At 37.2% G+C, this 23,349-nt stretch overlaps 1 protein-coding gene across 6 annotated transcripts; it reads right to left on the reverse strand.

Annotated features, from left to right (window-relative positions):
• Positions 1-324: 324 nt before the first annotated feature.
• Positions 325-23,025, reverse strand: LOC130825699 (DEAD-box ATP-dependent RNA helicase 58, chloroplastic-like). 6 transcript variants are annotated; one of them, XM_057691073.1, is made up of 13 exons: positions 22,651-22,996; positions 21,714-21,792; positions 19,656-19,731; positions 19,245-19,296; positions 7,943-8,036; positions 7,121-7,234; positions 6,855-6,980; positions 6,539-6,643; positions 5,775-5,933; positions 5,584-5,652; positions 3,945-4,034; positions 1,478-1,618; positions 326-1,073 (listed from the first exon to the last, which is right to left on the reverse strand). In XM_057691073.1, the coding sequence occupies exons 5-13, from the start codon at positions 8,033-8,035 to the stop codon at positions 810-812; spliced, it is 1,161 nt and encodes a 386-aa protein (XP_057547056.1). In that variant the 5' UTR covers position 8,036; positions 19,245-19,296; positions 19,656-19,731; positions 21,714-21,792; positions 22,651-22,996; the 3' UTR covers positions 326-809. The 6 variants fall into 6 exon arrangements, with proteins under 6 accessions (XP_057547062.1, XP_057547047.1, XP_057547056.1 ...); XM_057691079.1 differs by lacking the exon at positions 7,943-8,036 and having other exon boundaries at positions 325-1,073; positions 7,121-7,230; XM_057691054.1 differs by having other exon boundaries at positions 327-1,073; positions 19,245-19,731; positions 22,651-23,025.
• Positions 23,026-23,349: the final 324 nt, after the last annotated feature.

Here is a 23,349-nt window from a genome sequence, read left to right on the forward strand (position 1 = left end):
TAATAAGAAATGAAAAGATATGATCAGATTTTACTAATCTCAAACACGACTCTAAATAGCTTCACTCACCTTCAAGCTATTGTCCTCCTACCCTTAATCAAAGCTTCACTCACTTTGATCTTAGTAGAATCTTGCTATGATCTTTTCTTGTTTCACTTACAAGGGAAGAACATAGGAAAAAAAAATGCGAAAGCATTTTCTCTTAGAAATCTTATTAATCATCAAAAGTCAAATACAACTGAGCCTAGATGCCTCCTTATATAAGAGGACATAGAAAGATAAGCACATGACTAACACATGACGTTTTAATATAATTAGCTCATGTGTCTAAGTAACTCCTAACAATACCTTACGATTTATTTATCAAACAACAAAGTAAATAAACAAACATAACACGATTATGTTTGTATTATTAACTACTGTGTGTCCTCATATAATTGTCAAAATGAGAGTCTTCACACCAAGACTTGTAGTTGATCGTACATATCATTGTAAACCAACAAGCATATATGAATCCTCCATCTTAATTTGCATTATGAGCCATAACCATATATTAAACAAGCTCACCGAGTTCGGTAGTTTGAGACTGTTTTCATTACCCCATTCAACCTATTGCAAGTTTGCACCAGGTTGTGCTTAATAGATGAGGTGAATTTCATACCAGTTTGATATTAATCGAGCTACTATTTTGTCGAGCTAATTACGATTGATACTCTCGAGCTCAAAGTGTAGTGACAAACATGTTATCAAGAAGGAAAAAAAGACAGAGACAAGATATGACAATAAACACTTCCTACATTAAGAAAAAATTAGAGGAAAAGCTCTTCACATTGAAACTTCAGTTCATGTTGAAAGCGTTTTAAGACAAATTGTTCCTCACGAACTATTAAACTCGTCACAAAGCATTTGTCTTCTGAGAACGGCTTCCTACCTGTCCTCCCAGCTCGATGTAGATAGTGAACGGCACTTTTTGGCAAATCAATGTTGTAAATATGAGTCGTCTCCGCTAGGTCGACTCCTCTTGCTGCTAGATCCGTTGACACAAGAAGATACCGCCTTTTCTTTCTAACCTCCTATATTTCATATATGAATACTTTCATCAGTTTCACATCAGAACATGGAAAACTTAAACTGAGCAAAAATGTTATGAGCATGTGTTTGGTAACATTGACTTATTCCCAATACTACAGCCGATCTTGTTTTGGTTATTAACGGATTTAAATAGCCTACTGTACTGTCTTTCTGAGGTCGTGAAATAAGATTGCCAGTTTTTAGTGTCTTCAAAGTTTGTAGTTCGACCACAATATCAGACCACCATATACGGCAGATTTTGGTTTTTTGAGTGGCTTTTCTTTTGATATCTCAAGACACTAATTCAACAGAACAGATAAAATCATAAAATACATAGATTATAAATTTACTAGAGTAACCAGGTACATGTCTAACCAAACAAAACTTAATAGACGTTGGAATATACCAAGAGAGAAGCTGCTCGCGAATTGAAATTCTGATCTTCCTCTAGAAGTGCAATATCGGAAAATCCTTCACAAGAGCTTTTTAAAAAGTCAATTAGCAGAGTAGTTGTTGGCGTATCCCCTGCCCTTTTTGACTTCTCTGACTGTGGACAAAAATTCAGCACCTTAGAAACCTCGATACATCATAGATATCTATCTCATTTGCAACAAAACCATGTATCAACTCACTTCATAAGGGCAAATAATTTTCCAAACTTCTACAGCATTACATCAAAAAAATAAGATTAAAATTTCTCATATCTATTGCAGCGTAATAACAATAAAACTGATATTAGTTTTTATTTTTATTATCAAAGTAACAATTAAAATCCAATCTAACACAGTCCTTCGCAGCACAACTATCACACAAATCTGACGAGTTAAAGCAGAACTCTGTCTTGGCGCGGGTGGGCAAAGACTAGTGAGCCATATCAGCTAGGCTCAAATGAGGGCAGCAACAAAGACCCAAGAAACAATCCAAGAAAAATGGAATACAACAACAACAAGAGCAACAAACACCACCATGTTGATGATTCTGATGGAGTTTGTATGGATTCTGACTTTATGCATTCTACACATAATGATGAATCAAGTACAAGCCAAAACAATAAAGAAGAGAAGCAATTAATTATGGGAAAGCAAGAACAAAAGCTTAGAAACAAAGAAGACCAGCAGCAAGCCAAGATCAGAGGCATTCAAGGCCATCAGCAGCCCCTGAACAGCTCCACTGACCAGGCCACCTTGGCGGGCCTACCCAGACATGACCTGAGCCCAAGGAATGACGTGGAGGGCATATTTGGAATCTCCACACTAGGACCTAGCTACCATGGTCCAAGGGTCCTACTCATGATCATTGAAAGCACATGGAAAAGTAAGGAAAAGGTTGCACAGTCATCATGGACAGCAAGCCAAAACATACAGCAGCCTCTGACCACTGACCAGGCCATCTTGGCAAGCTCGCCCAGACGTGATCCGAACCCATTGGATGACGTGGAGGGAAGGGCTGGAATCTCTGCACATGGACCTAGCTACCATGACCCAAGAGCCCTCCTGGAAGTCAACGGAGGTGGACTGAAAACAGAAGCTAAGGTCACCCAGTTGACAGAAGAACCAACAGCTGCTGCATAGTTTGATTGTTCTGTAAGTTTCTTAGGCGCGTGTATAGGCACGTGTTTGTAAATAGCCGTTAATAACCGTTAGGCATTCATATAGATAGCCTGCCTCTCATTCCTAACTCTATATATAGTTGATTCATTCATTGTAAAAGTCGTTGATTGTTGAATAAAATTCCAAATTTCAGAAAACTTCAAGAGTTTGAATTTTTCTTCAATTGCTTGCAATTGGGTTACTTGGGCCAGTTTGCCCTCCATTGATTGTGCAACCTCTTGATCAGCCTTCAAGATTGCACTTCATCCTATCCAAGAACATTGATAATTCCATTGATTAATCAAAGGAACTCTTCATTGTTGCGTTGAAAAGGGGCTTGGCAGTCCACCCTTTGACAAGGCACTGTGTTTCAGTCTTGGAATATCCTCCTTTATAAGCCTCTGTGTTTCAGTTTCAATCCATTCCCATCACTTTGCTTGGCGCACATACATCAACTAGGCACAAAGTTTGTCCAGAGTTTTCCCAGCTTTATTGCTGCTTATTGCCTGGCAACAAGTTGACGTTTATAATGCAATGACTCGGTCCGTAGTATGTCTAATCCAAGCAGCTCTTCACTACTTTATGCCCCACTTTACTTGCTGGCTCTTCCTTGTGCACTCCTTCATGCATGAGCTTGCTCACATGACCACTCTGGTACGCAAGGTCCAGTACATTTTCATTGCACTCAGTCATACTAGCCATTAACAAGTATTGCGCAACTCGAATGAAAATTTGAGAAGAACAAACATATCCTTACTTTGGGTTAATCAATGAAGGGCAAAAGTATGCACTCATGACCTCTGTTGGTAAAATTTTTAAATTACCATCAAGCCAACTATCATATGATTTGAGAGGGTGTCATTATATAAAATGAGAATACATACAAAAATTGAAACCCCCTCCTGCCCTAGCCATCTTTCGCCACTGTTCAGCATTTACGACCCATCTTATGTGCAAATTTATACCCATAGATTGTACTATTGTATACTAGAGAATGACCAAATCCATGCACCATTTCACGTGTACCCTCTTTCCATGCACCCATGAAATTCGTTGCATAACGTTACAAAAAAAGTGTATCCAAAAAAGTAAACAATGAATCACAAACAGCTACTCTGCCTATTGATAGCTCCCATTTAACAAGGATCATATCATTCATTTTGTGTCCTTAAAACACAGCATGCAACACAAGATGAAAAATCTACAACTAAAGTCAGTAAATATATGTAGCTCACTGTTACAATTTACATAACACAAACACAGACAGAAAGTAAAAACACCAACCTGTTCATTGACAAAAAGTATTGCAGAATCAGGCTTATCCAATTGTAACAAGGATAAAATAGCTTGAAATTTCTGGTTTCTCGAACAAATCTATAAAAACATAGAGATTTAAATCACATACTTGAAAAGGTAAATCAATGCACAAAGCAGAAAACGAGAAAAGTAGATACAAAATAGAAGGATTCCACATGTTCAGTAAGGCGTGGTCTAGTGGTTAGGTTTGTTACTCAATTATTCTCCAAAGCTCAAGGTTGAGGGATCAAGCATCAATAGAGGCGACGGGGTTCCTCTTACCCTTCTACCTACTTCTAAAGAACCTTGCCCATTGTAACTGAGTCACGTCTAAGCAAGGTTTCTACCCGATACATGTATCCACTAATCGCTAGTCATAGTATAGTTCTTATTTTATTCTATAGTCATTTGACTTTAGCATCAGCATGTAAAAGTCATTCACTACTGACAAGCCGAAACAATATGAGGTAACTATCATTACAAAGAAATATATAAATTAAAATAAGTGACACTATTGTTTTTATGTAAACACCTAATTCAGGTGCATTGTGGAGACTTCTAACTAAAATTAACAAATTTTGTAATTTTTAGGCTTAAGAATAACAAGATTCTTTCTTTTTATATGTATATCTTCATTTACCTACAAATAACAAGGGTCCTCTTTTTCTCCCTCTTTCTTTCTCCAATCTCTGATTATCGAGAAAATTCATGTGTTCAAAGTTTAAATTTAAACCTTCAAAATCCAATTTACCTCCCTTGATACTTTGTCACATGTCTTCATTGAATCAACGAGAACCACGTGCAGGTTGTCGCCACATCAGATAAATTGTTTTCTTCTTCCATATTTTTATGGTGTGGCTCATAAGCTTAATACGGAAGTACTATAGTATTTATTATACTTCAGAAAATCCTAATTTATCACGTCATTCTTAACTCACGATATCCATGTCATCTTCGGCCTATCTTTTCCTCTTCCATCTCCTTAAAGTTCCAACCTCTAACTATTCCAATGGTGCATTTTTTAATTTTTGCACATGATGAAACCCAAGTAAAATCTTTCTATGTACATGACCAAACCAATGTGAACCTAGTAGCTAAAATAATATTTCTTTCTTATTGTTTTGTCATGCCCAAGGTCTATCACAACAATTTTGAGCTAGAATTCTAAATTTGTTCTTGTATATGTAAGTTTGCATGTAATGTGTGTTTGTGCATATGGTCCTTTTGCCTCATGAGAAGTTTACCCACCATCATACTATAAGTTATAACATATACATATAGATAGCATATTGATAGTGCATAACATATAAAGGGCCTCTTTTCGTTTAGTTGGTTCCTTGACATGGTATCAGGTTATGAGTTCAAGAAACCAACTCAACCAAAGCTTATGATGTTGCTTGAGGCCCTAGCGTATGTTATATACTCTACCACATATCTTTTATGAAAGTTGCATCCCTCCATGAAATTTCAGACTATTGATCATCACATTATTGGCTATTATCACAATAGAAGCAGTGAAGCACCACACAGCTTAGTTGAACAAATGACTAAACTATCACCACATTAATTAACTGTATTCCATTCTGCTTATCCCACGGAGAACACAAAAGAAAATGTTTGTCATTACCATAAATCTATGATGCAGGCGTGCAGGCATCGGTTCAACTGGATTAACATGGACATGGACAACATTGCTCTGCTTACAAGAAAAACCCGAAAAAGGAGATACGTTAACTGTAGCTGTTAGATCAATTTTTAAATCAGAAGAGTGTAAATCTAGAGTAATTCACATGGATTACAGAAACTAGATTTGCATACTTTGGTCCATTTCTGCTGTACACACTCATGCAGAAAGTGCCTATGCTGAGGAATCGATGCACTGGCAAATACAGTTTGGCGAGATTGACATGATGAATAAGATGTTAGCAATTTTCGCAGGGAACTAACTTGTCTGGCGGAATTAAACATGAAGTCAACCTGAGATAATATATATATGTATATATATATATAAGCAACTATTTGGAAGATAAAAAACAATTCAACAACTGAAATAAGCAGAAAGCATTCTCAATCACGTTACAATATATAAGAAAATTGTAGCATTAAAGTATTGCTGCATTTTAATGCATGAGAACATCACTGTTTTATACGTACCACTAGGGGGTTGAAGTGATTCAAAATAAGGTAGGCTGGTCCAACAATGGTATCAATCATGGATGTCCAAATACTGTCAAACTAATTAATGTATCGCCAGAAGACTACAGCAAATGCATTATTGAAATATATGGTGGAATCAATAGTTCAATTCCAAACTTCATTATGGCAGCTCATTAAATGTGATAATCAGTAATCAACAGTCCCGATAAGCTTCCTGCAGTTTATGACTAGTTGACAACTAAAACAAGGCATTAATTTTTTGGGAACTCAGAAGAATGTAATTATGGTAATGGCAAGTGGCAACTGATTATTTCCACAAGCCTAGATTAAAAAACTACAGGTTATAGAAGTTAAAAAAAATATCATCCACTGAGTTCCAGACCTGTGCAAAAGAGGGAAGAATAAATTTTTAAAAAATCAATTACCTCATCAATTACGAGAACTCTCATTGCGCCAAGATCTAAAGCATGTTTCTCAAGCATTTGACACAAACTTGTCACAGTAGCCACCACAATGATTGGAGGATCTGCCTAAAATACAGAAAGATATAAGACCTTTTGCTACCAAACCATATACATAATGTTTTTTTTGTTGTAGGAAGTAAACATACAATTGAAAAATCAAGTCACAAAACTGAATACCACCATTCAATATATACCAATGCTTAATAGAAATACGTCAATGAAAAATTTTTCTGTTATGCTCAAATGTAAAATGGTTAACCAAAAATGTGGATAGAACCTTTAGCCACATTCTGTGCCTTTTCAACATTCCTCCATCTAATAGGGCCATGACCGTGCATGATTTCTGCTGCTCTGATCCATTATCTGTGGGCTTTGCTGCCAACATTCGTGCAACTTTTGTAACCTTAATTATCAACAAAAAGCAAAATCAGCAAAGCCCAAAAGGAATAGGTAGGTAAACATCATCATGAAACCACATCTACTTCCTCTTCTTGGACAAACAGATATTGTGTAACAAAAGAGTAAGCGTAAAAAACTTCTTACTTGCATACCAAGTTCCCTTGTTGGCACCACAATTAATGCTTGAACAGAAGCTTTTTGGGTATTGATTGTTGAATATACTAAAAGTAGATATGTCAAGGTCTTCCCAGAGCCTGTCTAGAGACAAACAAAGATATTAAGTTTTTTTTTGTTTTTTGAATAGAAGATATTAAGATAATTGATCTAAATATCAACAGATAAATATATGAATTTTCTGTAACGAAGATGATAACTACTTGCTGGTTGAAGAAATTCAACAGTTACTGCAAGGTTAAGGGAAAAATTCCCTTTATGTGAGAGATTTTCTAGAGCATCATTGAAATTACAAAATAAAAACGAGGGTAATATTTTAGACACATAAAATAGGTTATCTTAGCTTTGTTCTTAATATAAAACTCCCAACATAGATCTGGTTATAGGTACACGGTACACAGTACACGGTACACCTCACAATAACATCTCTGCTGCTTAATAACTTATAGAAACAGTCTAGTGATAGAATATTAAAAATAGCGATATTTTGTTTGTAATTATGGCCATAACAAGAGCAAATCTATTAGTTTCCACGGCCTTCTATCTTAACTGTGCTTGTAACATAATCCATAAGAAATGAAACTTACTTTCAATATGTGAGTTTATACAATTATGATATGAATATAGTTTGAAGTAATTAATGGAAGTCAATAATATCAGTATCAGAATACATGATATCAATATTTTGTAAAATCGATAATTATATCACTAAGCCACTTCCCCGGCAATAAAAGTGAAGTAGATTGTCAAGATTGATATCGAATTGAAGATATGACAAGGCTAAATAGTGACCTGAGCATGCAGCACACAATCACATCCGGAAAAAAGTACTGGAAGACCTTGTTGCTGCACCTCTGCTGGTGTGTGGAATCCAATTTCTTCCATCCTTGGACATTCAGAAGAAAAATCAAGTCAAGCAACAATAAATGAGTGATGGTACACAGAAAAAATATTTCGTTCTCCTACTGGTCTCAGTGACCCAAAAGGATAATGTAGGACACATAATAATAGTAGCTTGGTTGCGTACCCAAAATTAGATCATTTTTCCATCACCTTTCTGAAGGGTATGGTTTTCACTTTCAATAAAAAGTTAATAAGCAAACTTGATATAACCATATCAAAAGATTACAAGCAACATAAATTTCAAATTCAAAAACCCTGACTTAGCAAAGGGATCCTAACAAGTTCTAATAGTATAAGTATAGTATAAGGTACTTATTAAGTAATAGTCCTTCTTCATGCTCTCTTATTCTGTGTATTTTTGGTGCGTTGATTTCCAAGCCTAAGGTCCCCTTCTTATTGTCTTCTAGTTTTGACACCTTCCCTAGGATCCTTTCCATGTACATTTCTGCTATGCATTATGCTTTATGCTTTTGTCTTCTAGTAAAAGGAACATGAGTCCTCTTGTTAGTGGTTAAGGTTTTGTCCTTCCCCTTGTATATATTGCACAACTGCCGCCTCTTGCTTGATAGAATTAATGAATACCATTTCCTCTACATTTGCGTAAATTATTATGGTATCGAAGCCATTGATGTAAATTGCAGCAACTTTGAAATTTTTAACCCTAAAAAGTTCATCTCTTCCCCTCTTCTCTCATCCATTTCTTTTCTCTACTTTCTTCCTTTCTTTCTAACTTTCTTGATGGAAAAAATAAATAAACCCTCAAAACCCTCTTTTATCTTCATGCATCTAATGGTCAAAACATTGTAAGTGTAGAAAACCTTGAAGGAATCAGTAATTATAGTAGATGGAAAAGGTCATTGGAAATACCTCTATCTTTAAAAAAAAAGATAGGTTTCATAAAAGGGACACTAGTGAGAGATAAAGTAGACAAGTTGGTATAAGCATCATTGAGTATTATATGATAATAAGAAGAAAATGGGAAGAACTAGAATCCTTGAACCCACTCCCTCAAATCATATTCACCGGATAGAGGAGAAAAAGTTGTTTCAGTTTCCGAATGGTGTGGATGAAATTTATGGACCGCTATTGTTAATGATGCCTACTCTTCCTACTGTTGAAGTTGCTTAAAGTAGTGTATTAAATGATCAACAGCAACAAACATTGGAGTCTTCAGCAGATGATTAAATGATGTTGAGGTGTGCTCAGCACGTGGTGTAAAAGGGCACACAAATGAGAGATGTTGGTCAGTTATTGGATACCCTAAATGGCATCCCATACACAAGAAACCATTCAAAGGAAGCGGAGGAGGAATAGGGTTCACTACCAGCAAGAGAAGCAATCAATCCTTCAATAACTAGGGAAGGAACAGAAGATATGTTCCAAACAAAGCAGCAGTAAATCCCCAAGGTGATAGTGAATCTCTAAATGCATCAGGAATCATAGTACAACAACTAGAGCACCTCCTAAAGAATCTTCCAGGAGGCTCAAATGGTGGCAAACAAACAACCACAGAGACAAATGCTGAGTTTTACAATGCTATGATGACATGTTATAATGTTTATGCTAAAAATCCGAAATGGATCATAGATTCAAGAGCCTTGGACCATATGTGTGGTAAGGTAAATAGAATGGTGAATGTTGTAAATGTAGACAAGGAACTAAAATCAACGTCCGATATTAAAAAACATCAAATATTTCTACATTTGGGAATGTTGCTCTTCAAACTAGGATGTGTTTGAGTGATTTTTCAATTTTTCTGGAGTTTAAGCATAACTTACTCTTTGCGAGTAAACTTACTCTCTGAGTAATTTGGCTAAAAATGATAAATGTAAAGTAAATTTTTATGATGGCTATTGTGTGATTCAAGATAACGTGACTCAAAAAATAAGGGGGTTAGGAGAAAGCAAAGATGCGTTGTACTATCTCCTTGATGGAAAAATTAATGTCACCATCAAAACGTTGAGTGAAATCTCAAGACAATTTTCTACAGTACAATCTTTGAAAATAGAAAATGGTGTGGTGCAGCAACACACTCTCAGTAACAATACCCTATGGCATAATGACTTGGGCATGCTCCATTAAAAAAGTTGAAACAGATAGGTTGTGTAAAGCAAGATGGTACATAGAATACTTGCTTGATATGTCCAATGAGCAAAATGACCAAACAACCATACCCTATCAGTACGTCACATGCTACCTATCCCTTTAAACTCTTGTATATAAATATATGAGCCCCTGCTGAGTGGAAACAAAGGGGATGTATAGTTTTTTCCAAATAGTTGTAGATGACAATATAAGAACAACTTGGGTAACTCTTTATAGACACAAGTTATATGCATTTCAAGCACCGCAGAATTTTGTGAAAATTACTCACACTTAGTTTGGAATGCATGTGAATATGGTGAGATCAGATAATGCCTCGAGTTTAGGAATGATCAATGCAAAACACTCCTTACAGATTATGGCGTTGTCACCAAACATCTTGGCGGATAGGCCTTAGCAAAATGAAAGGGTTAAGAGGAAGCACAAAAATGTGTTCGAGATGACTAGGTGCCTCAGGTTTCAAACAAGATTTCCAAAAAACTTTTTGGAGAGATTGTGTTCTTACACATGCCTATATCATATAAAAAAAATAAAAAAATAAAAAAATAAATAAAACTTACCTACCCCAATCCTAGCCAATAAAACACCTTTTGAAACCTTACACCACAAACGTCCAAACCACAACACTATGAAAACCTTTGGTTGCTTTAGTCTTGCTTACAATCCTCAAACCAACATAGATAAACTAAGCCCCAGGGAGCGCCATGCATCTTTCTTGGATATCCTTCTCACAAAAAAGCTTATAAATTCCTCAACCTTTTCACCAATCAAGTCTTTACTTCTAAGGATGCGAAGTTCTATGAACATATATTCCCATACACTCTCTCCAACGAACTCTTATCAACTCATTCCTCCCTCTCAAGAACACAAAATCACTCATCCAACTATATGATGATGAAGAAGCCTCACCCGCAAACTCACCTATTTTCCCACCATTATCTACAACATCAATTGCATCACCAACAACTTTACCCTCCCAGCCACAAATTAAAACCTTTCCTTCTCAAACCCAAAGAAAATTTAATAGGCCCCCTCAACTTCCAACTTGGCTACAAGATTACATCACAGACTCACCGCCTAGCCCAACAAACACAATTACAAATCTGTCCAAAACAGCCTACCAAATAAATAACAAGATTCTTACCTCTGTCAACCCTCAATTCTCCAATTTTATGATTAACCTTCATCATAATCGAGATTCTCAAATGTTCAAAGAAGCTATTGCATATCCTCATTGGATTATAGCTATGAATGAAAAGCCTGCCTCACTGCTCGAAATCAGAAATGGGAAATAACCAACCTTCCAGCTGGTTAAAAGCCTATTGGTACTAAACGGTTGTTTGAAACCAAGTACCAACCGGATGGGAGCATTGAAAGGAAACAGACAAACTCAAGACATTGATTATAAAGAGACATTTGCCTCAGTTGCTAAACTCACCACCATCATACCTCTCCTTGCCATTGCAACAATCAGTATATGGGAATTGTCATAAATGGATATTAAAAATGCCTTCCTCCATGGAGAAATTGATGAAACCGTCTACACAAAAACCCCTACTAGTTATATTGGGTCAGGCATTCCTATTTTTGCCCATGAACCAGACAACAATCCTCAAACCTTTAAAGTATGCAAACTCAAAAAACCTTGTATGGCCTCAAACAAGCACCAAGAAAGTGGTTCTCCAAACTTTTTCTTGCCCTCAAATCATTTGGCCACACCCGATCCAAAAATGATTACTCTCTCTTCTACAACCACACAACTCATTCACATATACTGTTGCTTATCTATGTTGATGACCTTATTCTTGCTAGTAGTGATTCACTCGTCATCCAAAAAACCAAGCAATTTCTCTCCTCTAGGCTTCATATAAATAATTTGGGGATTCTAAGATATTTCTTGGGGCTAGAGATCGATCACAATGCAACAGGAATATTCCTCTCTCCGCATAAATATCAATATCTCACTGACCTTGTGCAAGAATGCCACAAGTCTACATCCAAACCTCTAAAACTACCCCTAGACTCCAACATCAAGCTTAAAACTAACAAAGGAGACCCTCTTCTAGCTCAGCCCATTGGCTAGCTAATATATGTCACAATCACTCGCCCAAATCACTTACAGTGAGTTCATGCACAAGCCAACCACCGCGGGCGGCAAAACAGCTCTTGAAGCACCTCAAGAAAAATAAAGCACATATCCTTCTTGCCTCAAATACATCACCGACTCTAGCAGCATATTGTGATAGTGACTCGAGAGGTTGTCCTTTCACTTGGAAAAGCACCACTAGTTTTTGCAATCTGCCTAGATCTTCTCCTATCTCCTGGAAGTCCAAGAAACAGTCTGTGAGTTGCTTGCTCATCTGCAAAAGCTGAGTATCGAGCTCTTGCTCTTACTACTACGTGAAGTTTTGTGGTTAAGGAAACTCTTAAAAGACCTAGGCTTATGAACATTGGGTCCTAGACTTATTTGATTTGATAATAAGGTTGAACTCTCTAATGTTGCTAACCCTGTGCACCATGAGCGAATCAAGGATGTGGACTTGGATAGTCATTTCTCATTTCAGGAGGGAAAGCAATCCACTGGTGCCATCAAGAAGACATACATTCCCTTGAAGCAACAAATTGCAGTTATCTTTATCAAACAGCTCTCAGTCAATCAGCACAATCATCTTCATATTAAGCTTGGAGTTCACTCTAACACTCCACTCCAAGTTTGAGGGGGAGTATTGAGGAATATTCCCTCTTCATGCTCTTTTATTTTGTGTATTTTTTGGTGCCTTGCTCTCGAAGCCTATGGTCCCTTTCTTATTGTCTTCTGGTCTTGACACCCTTTTTAGGATCCTTTCCATGTATATTTTTGTTACGCTTTATGATTTTGTCTTCTAGTAAAATGGGCATGTTTCCTCTTGGTATTGGTCAAGGTTTGGTGCTTTTCCTTGTATATATTACACAGTTTCCTCCTCTTGCTTGATAGAATGAATGAAACATTGAAAGAATCATTCTCTACCATTTCCTCAGCATTTGCATGAATCATCGGTACTCCTTAGATGTGTTCATTCCAATCATGGAATGGTTTCAGGTCAGGTGTTTCGAATTGGGCAAAAAATAAGTCTTGTGTCCACGTTGGTTTTTACATTATTGTAAATCTATTTTTAAAGCGAGTAAAATAGAATTTGGTTATGTAAGTTCAGGTATATGTCAACTCGGATCCTTACGACCGAGAAAATGGTTATAAGTGGCTTTTTATGACATTCAGGAAAAATTATAATTGCCTTTGGCATTCCAAGCAGAAAACACCCATGTTGTTGAGTATGGTGACTCCAACTAGTAGCACCATTGAGTGGTGAAGCACATGAATCAAGAGAAGAGTCATGAAAGAGCTGCAGTGTGAGTCCGCAAGGCGGAGGGGATGCTATCCAGGTCCGCAGGGCGCGGAGTGCGTTCTGTCTTCATTTCGCGGCTCGCGTAGTTGTACACGGCTCGCGAAATGGCGGTTTATTTTCACGGGAGGTGTCTTTTGGGCAGGTTACTTTGTGTTTATTATGTAATAACTTCCTTTTATTGGGAATTAGTATATAAACTCTCATTTTAGGGTCAATACATTATGATTTACAAATTGAGAGAGATCACAAAAGAGCCATTATAATTTGGGAGTGTGATTGTAATTCATCTTGTAAATTCTTTACGATCATAGTGAAATTATTCATTCTCGGTGCCGGTGGACGTAGCTATCACATTGATAGTAAACCACGTTAAATCTCTTGTGTCATTTTCTTATTGTTTGCATTAAATTTCTTATTGTTTCATTATTGTTCATCAACCTTGCTTCCGCTGTCGCACAACAATTGACATCAAGAGCTCAGGTTTAAGTCCTTAGAGAGTTTTTGAGTGAAACAATGGCTGGAGATTCTACAATAAGAATCAAGAAATTTACCGGGAAAATAGCTTCGTGCTATGGCAAAAGATGAAGGCTCTGTTGAAACAGCAGCAAATCTGGCGTCCGGTGGCTCCAAAGACTACTACTGCGGGGTCAGAAGACGGATTAACTGACGGGCAATTAGCAGTAATGGAGGAAAAGGTTCATTCTACCATTTTTCTATGTTTGGATGATCATATCATCACGGAGTTCGCTGATCAGGCTACAGTTACGGAATTATGGATGAAATTGGAGTCATTGTATATGACTAAGTCACTGACCAACAAATTATCGCTGAAGCAGCGGTTGTTCAGCCTCCGAATGCAGTCAGGTACTCCCTTACGGGAACATCTTGAAAAACTTAACTCTAGTTTACTGGATTTGCGTAACTTAGATGTCAAAATAGATGATGAGGATGCTGCGTTGATTTTACTTGTGTCTCTTCCGTCTAGCTATGAGGATTTTGTTGAGTCTTTTGTTGTTGATAAAGACTCTCTGACCCTAGAAGAAATGAAGGCAGCACTTCATACTAGCGAACTTCGTCAGAAAGCTATAGGTGACAACGGGGAGTGGCAGTGGGTTGTTTGTTAAGTCCGAGAAATCTAAAAGGAAGAAGGGGGTTAACAAGGGCAACTATACTGGGTCGGGTGCTGGAAACGGCAATGAGGGATCTGGTAGGACTGCGGGGAAGACCTGTTATTACTGTAAGGAACCGGGTCATTTTAGGGCTAATTGTCCGATGAGGAAGGGCAAGTCCCAAGCTGCTGTAGTTGAAGAAAAACCGAAGGAGAACTATAATTCAGAGGAAGACTTGGCATTAGTGAGTTCTGCTAACTCTAAGGATCTTTCTAATGATTGGGTTCTAGATTCGGGGTGTTCGTTCCATATGAGTCCGTGTCGAGACTGGTTTGACACATATGAGTCTAGCAATGGGGGTAAAGTTATTGTAGGTAACAATGCACCTTGTAAGATTACCGGTATTGGGTCCATGAGATTGAGGACTAGTGATGGGCGAAAGTTGACATTGACTAGGGTGCGGCATGTCCCTGCTTTGGAGAAGAATCTGATTTCATTAGGTACCTTGGATGATTTGGGGTACAACGGAGTGTTTTCGGATGGGGAGCTGCCCATTTATCGAGGTTCGGAGCTGGTACATAAGAGTATCAAGAGGAACACCCTTTATGTCTTTGAGGGTGTCACACTGTCTAATTCTGCGATTTGCGCATCGATGTCTCACCAGAAGATGACCAAGATTTGGCACATGAGGCTTGATCATATGCGAGAGAAGGGGATGCAACAATTGTCTAAGAAGGGTCTACAATCCGAGATCAAGGTTGCCAACCTTGAATTTTGTGAGCATTGTGTCTTTAGGAAGAAACACATGTCAAAGTTCAGCAAGGGTGCTCACATTACTGATGATTGCTCGATTATATCCATTCAGATTGCTGAGGTTCATCTAGGGTTGAAGGTATGGGAGGTTTTCACTACTTTGTGTCATTTGTAGATGACAAGTCCCGATACACATTGCTTGGGTTGCTTAAGTCAAAGGATGAGGCCTTCAAAGCTTTTAAGCAATGGAAAGCTTTGGTGGAGAATAGACAGGGTAGAAAGATTAAGAACCTACAAACAGACAATGGGCTAGAGTTTTACAAAGAGGAGTTTAATCAGTTCTGTGCAGATGAGGGTATTGGTCGGGATCATACCGTCAGGATGACACCACAGCAGAACGGTGTTGCAGAGCGGGTTAATCAGACACTGCTTAAGAGGTTCGATGCATGCTCTCTAATGCAGGGCTTGGGAGGAGGTATTGGAGTAAAGCTGTGATGACAGCTTGTTATATCATCAATAGAGGTCCTTATTCGGGAATTGAATTCAAAATCCCATTTGAGATCTAGAGTGGTAGGTTGCCTAGTTTCTCTAATTTGAAGATTTTTGGCTGTGTTGCTTATTATCATGTTAGTGAGGGTAAGCTGGATCCACGAGCCAAGACGAAGTGTTTTGTTGGGTACGATGATGGTGTGAAGGGGTTTAGGATCTATTCACCTTCGAAGGGTCGGGTCATTCTTAGTAGGAATATCACTTTTGATAAGAGCAACATGTATTCCTAGAAGAGCTCGAAGTCTTCTAATATGGGGAAGGAAGAGGAGAACATACTACAGACAGATAGGGTGCTTGAGGTACATCAGTCATCCATTGCTAATTTACCTCGAGTACAGTTTATCGATGATGATGCTGAGGTTCTAGTGCCGAGTACTCCTGAACCTAAGGTTGTTCCATCTTCTCCTAACTCTAAGAGGAGGTGGAGCAGTCTAATCAGGGGTCATCTAGTCAATCTGACACCATTCTTGAGAGACCTAGACGAGTTATCAAGAAGCCTGTTAGGTTGATTGAAGAGATGGAAGGAAGAAATTGCTTTGTTGAGAATTTAGCAGGTTATGCATTGAGTGTAGCTGATGATGTAGAGTCATATGAACCTGCCACGTATAAACAAGCAATTAGTAGTAGTGAGTCGGCGCAATGGCGTGCTACAATGGGTGAAGAGATGTAGTCTCTTTATAAGAACAGAGTGTGGGAACTTGTGAAGGTACCAGAGGGGAGGAAGCTTGTAGGGTGCAAGTGGATTTTTAAGAAGAAAGAAGGGTCATCTGAATCTGAGAAAGTACGATTTAAGGCTAGGCTAGTTGCAAAGGGGTTCAGTCAGGTAGAAGGGGTTGACTTTGTGGAGATATTCTCACCGGTGGTTCGACATACTTCTATTCGTGTGCTATTGTCAATTGTAGCACATTATGACCTTGAGCTGGAGCAGCTGGATGTTAAGACGACTTTCCTCCATGGTGATTTGGAGGAGGAGATTTTGATGAAGCAGCCCGAGGGATACGAAATTCCAGGGAAAGAGCACTATGCATGCAGATTGCTAAAGTCATTGTATGGACTTAAGCAATCCCCTCGGCAGTGGTACAAGAGGTTTGATTCTTTTATGGTTTCGCATTGCTTTGATAGGAACTCGTATGATTGCTGTGTGTATCATAGTAAGTAAGATAACAGTTCCATGATTTTTCTGTTGTTATATGTTGATGACATGCTTGTTGCCACAAAGAATAAATTCGATGTTGCTAGACTTAAAGAGTTGCTTAGCTCGGAATTTGACATGAAAGATTTGGGTCCAGCTAAAAAGATTTTAGGTATGGAGATCTATAGAGATCGAGCTAGGGGTAAGCTTTTCTTGACTCAGAAAAGTTACATCGAAAAGATTTTGTCTCGTTTTGGGATGGAGAAACCTAAGCCTATAAGTACACCAACATCTGTAAGCTGCAAATTATCTTTGTCTATGTCACCTCAAACTGAAGAGTTGGCGTATATGTCTAGGGTCCCTTATTCCAACGCAGTTGGTTGTTTGATGTATGCTATGGTCTGTACTAGGCCGGATATTGCGCACGTTATTAGAGTTGTGAGTAGGTTCATGGCTCGACCTAGGAGAGAGCACTGGCAGGGGGATTTTTCGCTATTTGAGAGGGACAACTGATATTGGTCCTATGTATGGGAATGGTAAGGAGTGTTTGGTAACTGGGTATAGTGATTCTGATTATGCAGCTGATGTAGATACCAGGAGGTCGGTGACGGGGTATGTGTTTACTTTGGGTGATTCTGTAGTTACTTGGAAGTCTACATTGTAGTCTTCGGTTACGTTGTCAAAGGCCTTGTAGGAGAACTGGGTATTGCGCTACGGTGTATTGTAATAATCTAACTGTCATTTGCTTAGCTAAAGACCAAGTACACCATGATCGGACAAGCATATTGATGTCAGTTATCATTTCTTGCGTACTGACAAGAGAATAAAAGTAAAGAAGTTCGGGACCGCTGACAACCCAGCTGATTTCTTTACTAAGTCTGTTCGATTTAGTAAGTTTAAACATTGCTTAGACTTGCTAAATATTGATTGCTATGTGATGTAGTAGGCACTTAGGGGCCGTGTTGGGGAGCCCCTGTTGTAGGCATGTTGGCCTTAAGGTGGAGCTTGCCCGGGGCTTGTGATGCAGGTGGAGCATTATGAGTTGTTATACTTGGTGATGAGTATGTGATGGGTCTTGGTCGGAGAGTTGTCGGGATGAGTCTTGGTTGAAGACTTATCGGAATGTACGGCTTATGCATGAGCTTTGCATCGGGTTTTGGCTTGAGATATGTTCACTATGTGTTGGTGAGATCGTTTGTTGTGGAGATTGTTGAGTATGGTGACTCCAACTAGTAGCACTATTGAGTGGTGAAGAAGATGAATCAAGAGACAAGTCATGGAAGAGCTGCAGTGTGAGTCCACAGGGCGGGCGCGGAGTGCGTTCTGTCTTCATTTCGCGGCTCGCGTAGTTGTACACGGCTTGCAAAATGGCGATTTCTTTTCACGGGAGGTGTCTTTCGGGCCGGTTACTTTGTGTTTATTATGTAATAACTTCCTTTTATTGGGCATTAGTATATAAACTCCCATTTTCGGATTAATACATTATGAGTCACAAATTGAGAGAGATCACAAGAGAGCCATTATAATTTGTGAGTGTGATTGAAATTCATCTTGTAAATTCTTTGCGATTATAGTGAAATTATTTGATCTCGGTGACGGTGGACATAGCTATCACATTGACAATGAACCACATTAATTCTCTAGTGTCATTTTCTTATTGTTTGCATTGAATTTCTTATTGTTTCATTATTGTTCATCGATGTTGCTTCTGCTGTCACACAACACATGTAGTCATATACTATATGCACAATCAAGTAATGGGAAAAATGAAATGGTCCAAGAAATATGAAGATAGCATGTCCCTAAGGCTCGGATTGATAGTGGGTCATAAATGGTGGTAATTAGAATGAATTTAAACATCAATTTCATAAAAATGTGTCATCTTTAAACATGTGTGAAACCATGCATGAAGAAATTAGGTTAAATTTTATATCAGTTTTATCATTTAAAACCCATAAACAAACGGACTGTAAATATGTAGAGCTGGAAGAGCATGGAAAATGATATTCAGTGGAAGAACAGAAACAACAAAAAATTATGCAACTCTAAAAAGAAATCAGTGGAGCCATACATAGAAATAAACTTTTTAAAATTCAAAAAATGAAATTGAAGATATTTTTAGAATGGAAGTATTACTCCTAAAAAGAATAGTGAAAACATACCTTTGGAGGACGTGGTCAGGTACATGACCTTCACACAATTGACGAAGTGTTGCTGAAGTCCGGAGTTGAGCAACAAAAGATCCAATGGCGGTGAAAGCATTAACAAATTTAGAATGATTTGTTGGAAAGAATTGATTGGATCTAAGCTTAAGGCTACCATTTTGAAAGGAAAGACTTGGTGAAAAAGAAAATTGTAAAAGTAGATGAGATGAAGAGAAAAAAGCAGCCATTGTTAGAGCTTGAAGAAGGATAAGACTTAAGAGAGCCAGGCAAATCTTAGAAAGTTTACAAGAAGGATATACAAGGGAGGACACAAGGCCTCATAACAAAGCATATACAATCAAAGTTTACAAAAGATAAACAAGAGCTACAAAATCGAAAGATAACGGTATGACACGGGTTATGCTTCACCTTCATCACTCTCCCCCAATGCAATGTAATGCAAAAGGAGCTCCAAAACCTGCTACGCTTGTTTATGATCTTCCTGCTGCTCGACATTAGACCAAAGGTCAATGTGTCATAGCAGGACAATCATAGAAAGTCATCAACAATCAAACATAAACACAAACACGTACACGTCAGTAACTAGCATCAAATATAATAAGGCCAACTAGTAGATAACATTATGTTATACAACAACATAAGATAATTTCATAAGACACAAGCACATATAGTAACCATTTATCGTCCACTTGTACTTCTTAATCTCATTACATCATTTCCAACCCGAACCATGTGTTCTTGGGTAGAATGCAGGTCTTCACACTCCTCTTCTCAAAACATAAACTCTTGCAAAACACGCGTAGTATCAATTCAACCAAGGCATTAACAGACTACCTAACACATGACCTTATAGAGCTTGTCTATCTTAAAGTAAGTGTGATCATAGTTTATCTTTGGGACTGGTAACTCCCTTGAGGTAACTTAACTTAGGCGCACTTCTCACTAGCATAAACTACTCTATCATTGAATAAATTTTCTATCAATGAGTAAACGTTTCATCAATGTGTAAGCTTTCTATGAATGAATAAACTTTCTATCAATAAGTAACATTCTATCATTTCACCACTTCATGGCATAGTGACATGACCATAAGCGTTATCGGCCACCCCGCACCCATGGCAAAGTATGAGCTCATACCCCCTCCAGCTGACCCTCTCGGGTCCTACCTTCGAGAAAAACTAACACATTGGGGTACCAATCCAGAAGAGGCCACCATATTGGGATTTGCAAGGCCCGGACGGTAACACCTCGGTCAAGGGGCGGTATCAGCCACCCAGCGCCCAATGACAAAAGTATGCTCATACCGAAAAAGAGATATGTTATGTAGATACAATCGAGATAAAAATAAAATGAATTGGAATCAAAACTTTGAATTAGCAAGAAATCGAAACAAAAGTTGCTAATTGAGTCAGAACTTAAAACCAACCAGATCCGATGACAATACAAAAATATTTTAGAGAAAATACATTTTTAAAACAAATATTCTCCATTTTTTGGATACAAATTATATATCGCAAAAAATTCAACCTATTTATTGGGCGGAAGACAGAAAGAAACCATTTCATTTTTTTATTTCATTATTTATTTTGACTTCAAAATTGAATTATATTTGTTCTATATACTCTTGTCAATATAAATATTAAAAAAATGAAATTACAATTTAAGTAAAACGTAGAAAGAAAAAAATGCAAATGAAATTCAAAATATAACTTTATTTTTAATTTATTTTTAGAAGGAGAAATATATATAAATAGGAAATAGAATAATATATTTTACTAATATATATATATATATATATATATATATGTATGTATGTATATATATATATATTTTAAGATTTTAATTATTATTAACGTAATTAATATTATTAAAGTAATTAATATATAAAATATATAGAGATTTTCGTTAAATATTAGTTAATAGAATAATTTTATTATTATTATTATTTTATAGTATTATTAATATTAAAATTATAGAAATATGATATTGTATATATCGTATTTTAAAAGCGAAGTACAAACAAAAGGGATACGGTGATCCCGTCGGATCTCACATAGGGGACTATTAAATTAACCGGCAGTTGAGTCACGCCAGCTAATCATAATATAATACTTTATCAAATGGGAATAACTCCCGCTTTCGACTATTAAAGAGTGCCCTGGGATAGTAGAACGCCGAAACTCATTGAGCAAATCACACAAAATATGAAATTTACATATAAAGGAGTCATTCTAACTCCAAGTAAGGCATAATCCAATTCTTAAATAAGTAAGGGGGTGGTTTCAGCCTTCTACTAACACTCTCATTCTCCAAACTATTCTAAGCGCAAGGATTTCATAGTCGATAACTCTTCATATAAAGTGTATTCACTATACCTCATAGTTTTGATACAATGCATATTATCACAATAAACAATAATGTCTTAAAGCAAATTATATATAAGGGTTAGTTACTGCGTGTACGTACCTGTAAGCGTCACTGCACGACCAAAATGTCACAAAAATCACCCAATTAAAGTTCTACCTTCCTCTTATGAAATGGGCACCTATATAAATAGAAATAATAAGTTCACTTATCTACTTTGTCATACCAACTAAATGCCAAACCACTTTCATCCATTCAAGATAAGTCTCTCATTACTCTAGCACGCAGACATCTCATTCAACATAATCATAATCATCAACTTAACAAAGACGCAAGTCTTTCCATGACTTTAAGAATAGAAGTATTATGTGAATCGTTCCTTTACATCAACTAAATGGGAGTTATATGATTCACGTTACTTTAAAAACATAAAAATTCACACTTAAATCTTACAATGTTAATATGACACTAGTATGACGATAATGACAAATCTTAAGTTATCGAATCGCGAAATCATTCGCTACATTCCCCATGGTTAGAAAAACTACCATCAAAGAATCACAACAAGTAACTTTAGCAACCATCAACAATAAGTTGACACAATACGCATGATCTTATTTATAACTTTAATAACAACCTAACAAGAGTAGTTGTAATTAACAACAATCAAACAACAACCATTAACAACTATTACTCTTAATTAACAACCAAAATTACTCCCATAGTCAACTACAATCATAACCATACCAACTATCACTGTAATAAAAATAATCAACCAAACTAAGCCTTAAAACAACTTGTAAGGTTATCCAATCAATCATCACACCACCAAAATATAGCATAAGAACACACACCATTAATAATTTCAACTCTAAATCAAACCCTAATCCATTCATGTTCAAAGACAACACCTTTAACTACATTCATAATAAGATTCATTAGAAAAAAAATAATATACAAGCAACACAAAGCTCATAAACTTTATAAAATTTCAATTAGAAACTAGAAAAATTAATTAGGGTGGAAGAAAATAGCTTACAATGGTGAAACTACTAAAGGGGGTGAAAGACAAGGGGTTGATATGGTAGCCGTGACCCAAGGACCGTGTGGAATGGTGGAGGAAGCACCGAGTGCGGCTGCTACTGCTGGCGGCACAAAGCAGCCAGGCTGCTGATGGGAGGAGAACACGCAGCCAGCTGTTGTGAGGAGGCAACGCAGGCTGCTGCTACTTGTGGCTGCTCGTCGGGTGGCTTGTACTGCTCATAGGTGACTGGTGCTGCTCGTGGAGGCGCCAAAACAGTGGGCTACTTTTGTGGAGGCGCAAAAACAGTGAGGGAGAATGGAAAAAAGGGAAAACGTGATATTTGTGAAGTGAAGGCAATGAGTGGTCTCAACTTAAAAACCCTAATTTCTCTTTTCCTAGGGTGAATTTTCTAGTTTGGCCAAAATAAAATAAAATAAAAACCCCATTTTATTGTGCTCAATAATTTTTAATGCAAGTATAACTTTAATTTGAACCTCTTTATTTTAGTAATAGCAAATCGATTTTTAATATAAATTTGTTAGCCTTTTTAAATTTATATATATAAGTAATCAATTTAACTGATTTTAAATAATTTAATATAATTATAAAATTTTCAAAAATTATTATGATAGTAAATAATAATGTCATAAAATGACATGGTGTTACACTTATCCCTCTCCTCATCATATTCATCTTCCTCTTCTTCAACACCGA

This window comes from Amaranthus tricolor, chromosome 1 (assembly GCF_026212465.1).
Source record: "Amaranthus tricolor cultivar Red isolate AtriRed21 chromosome 1, ASM2621246v1, whole genome shotgun sequence".
In the NCBI taxonomy this organism is placed as follows: domain Eukaryota; kingdom Viridiplantae; phylum Streptophyta; class Magnoliopsida; order Caryophyllales; family Amaranthaceae; genus Amaranthus; species Amaranthus tricolor.

Coding starts and splice junctions, on each gene's coding strand:
- LOC130825699 (XM_057691054.1), bottom strand. CDS start 19,474: ATGGCTGCTTTTTTCTCTTCATCTCATCTACTTTTACAATTTTCTTTT. Junction 5,934..6,538: donor GAGTTCTCGTAATTGATGAG/GTAATTGATTTT, acceptor ATATTATCTCAG/GTTGACTTCATGTTTAATTC. Junction 1,074..1,477: donor CGCGAGCAGCTTCTCTCTTG/GTATATTCCAAC, acceptor TATGAAATATAG/GAGGTTAGAAAGAAAAGGCG.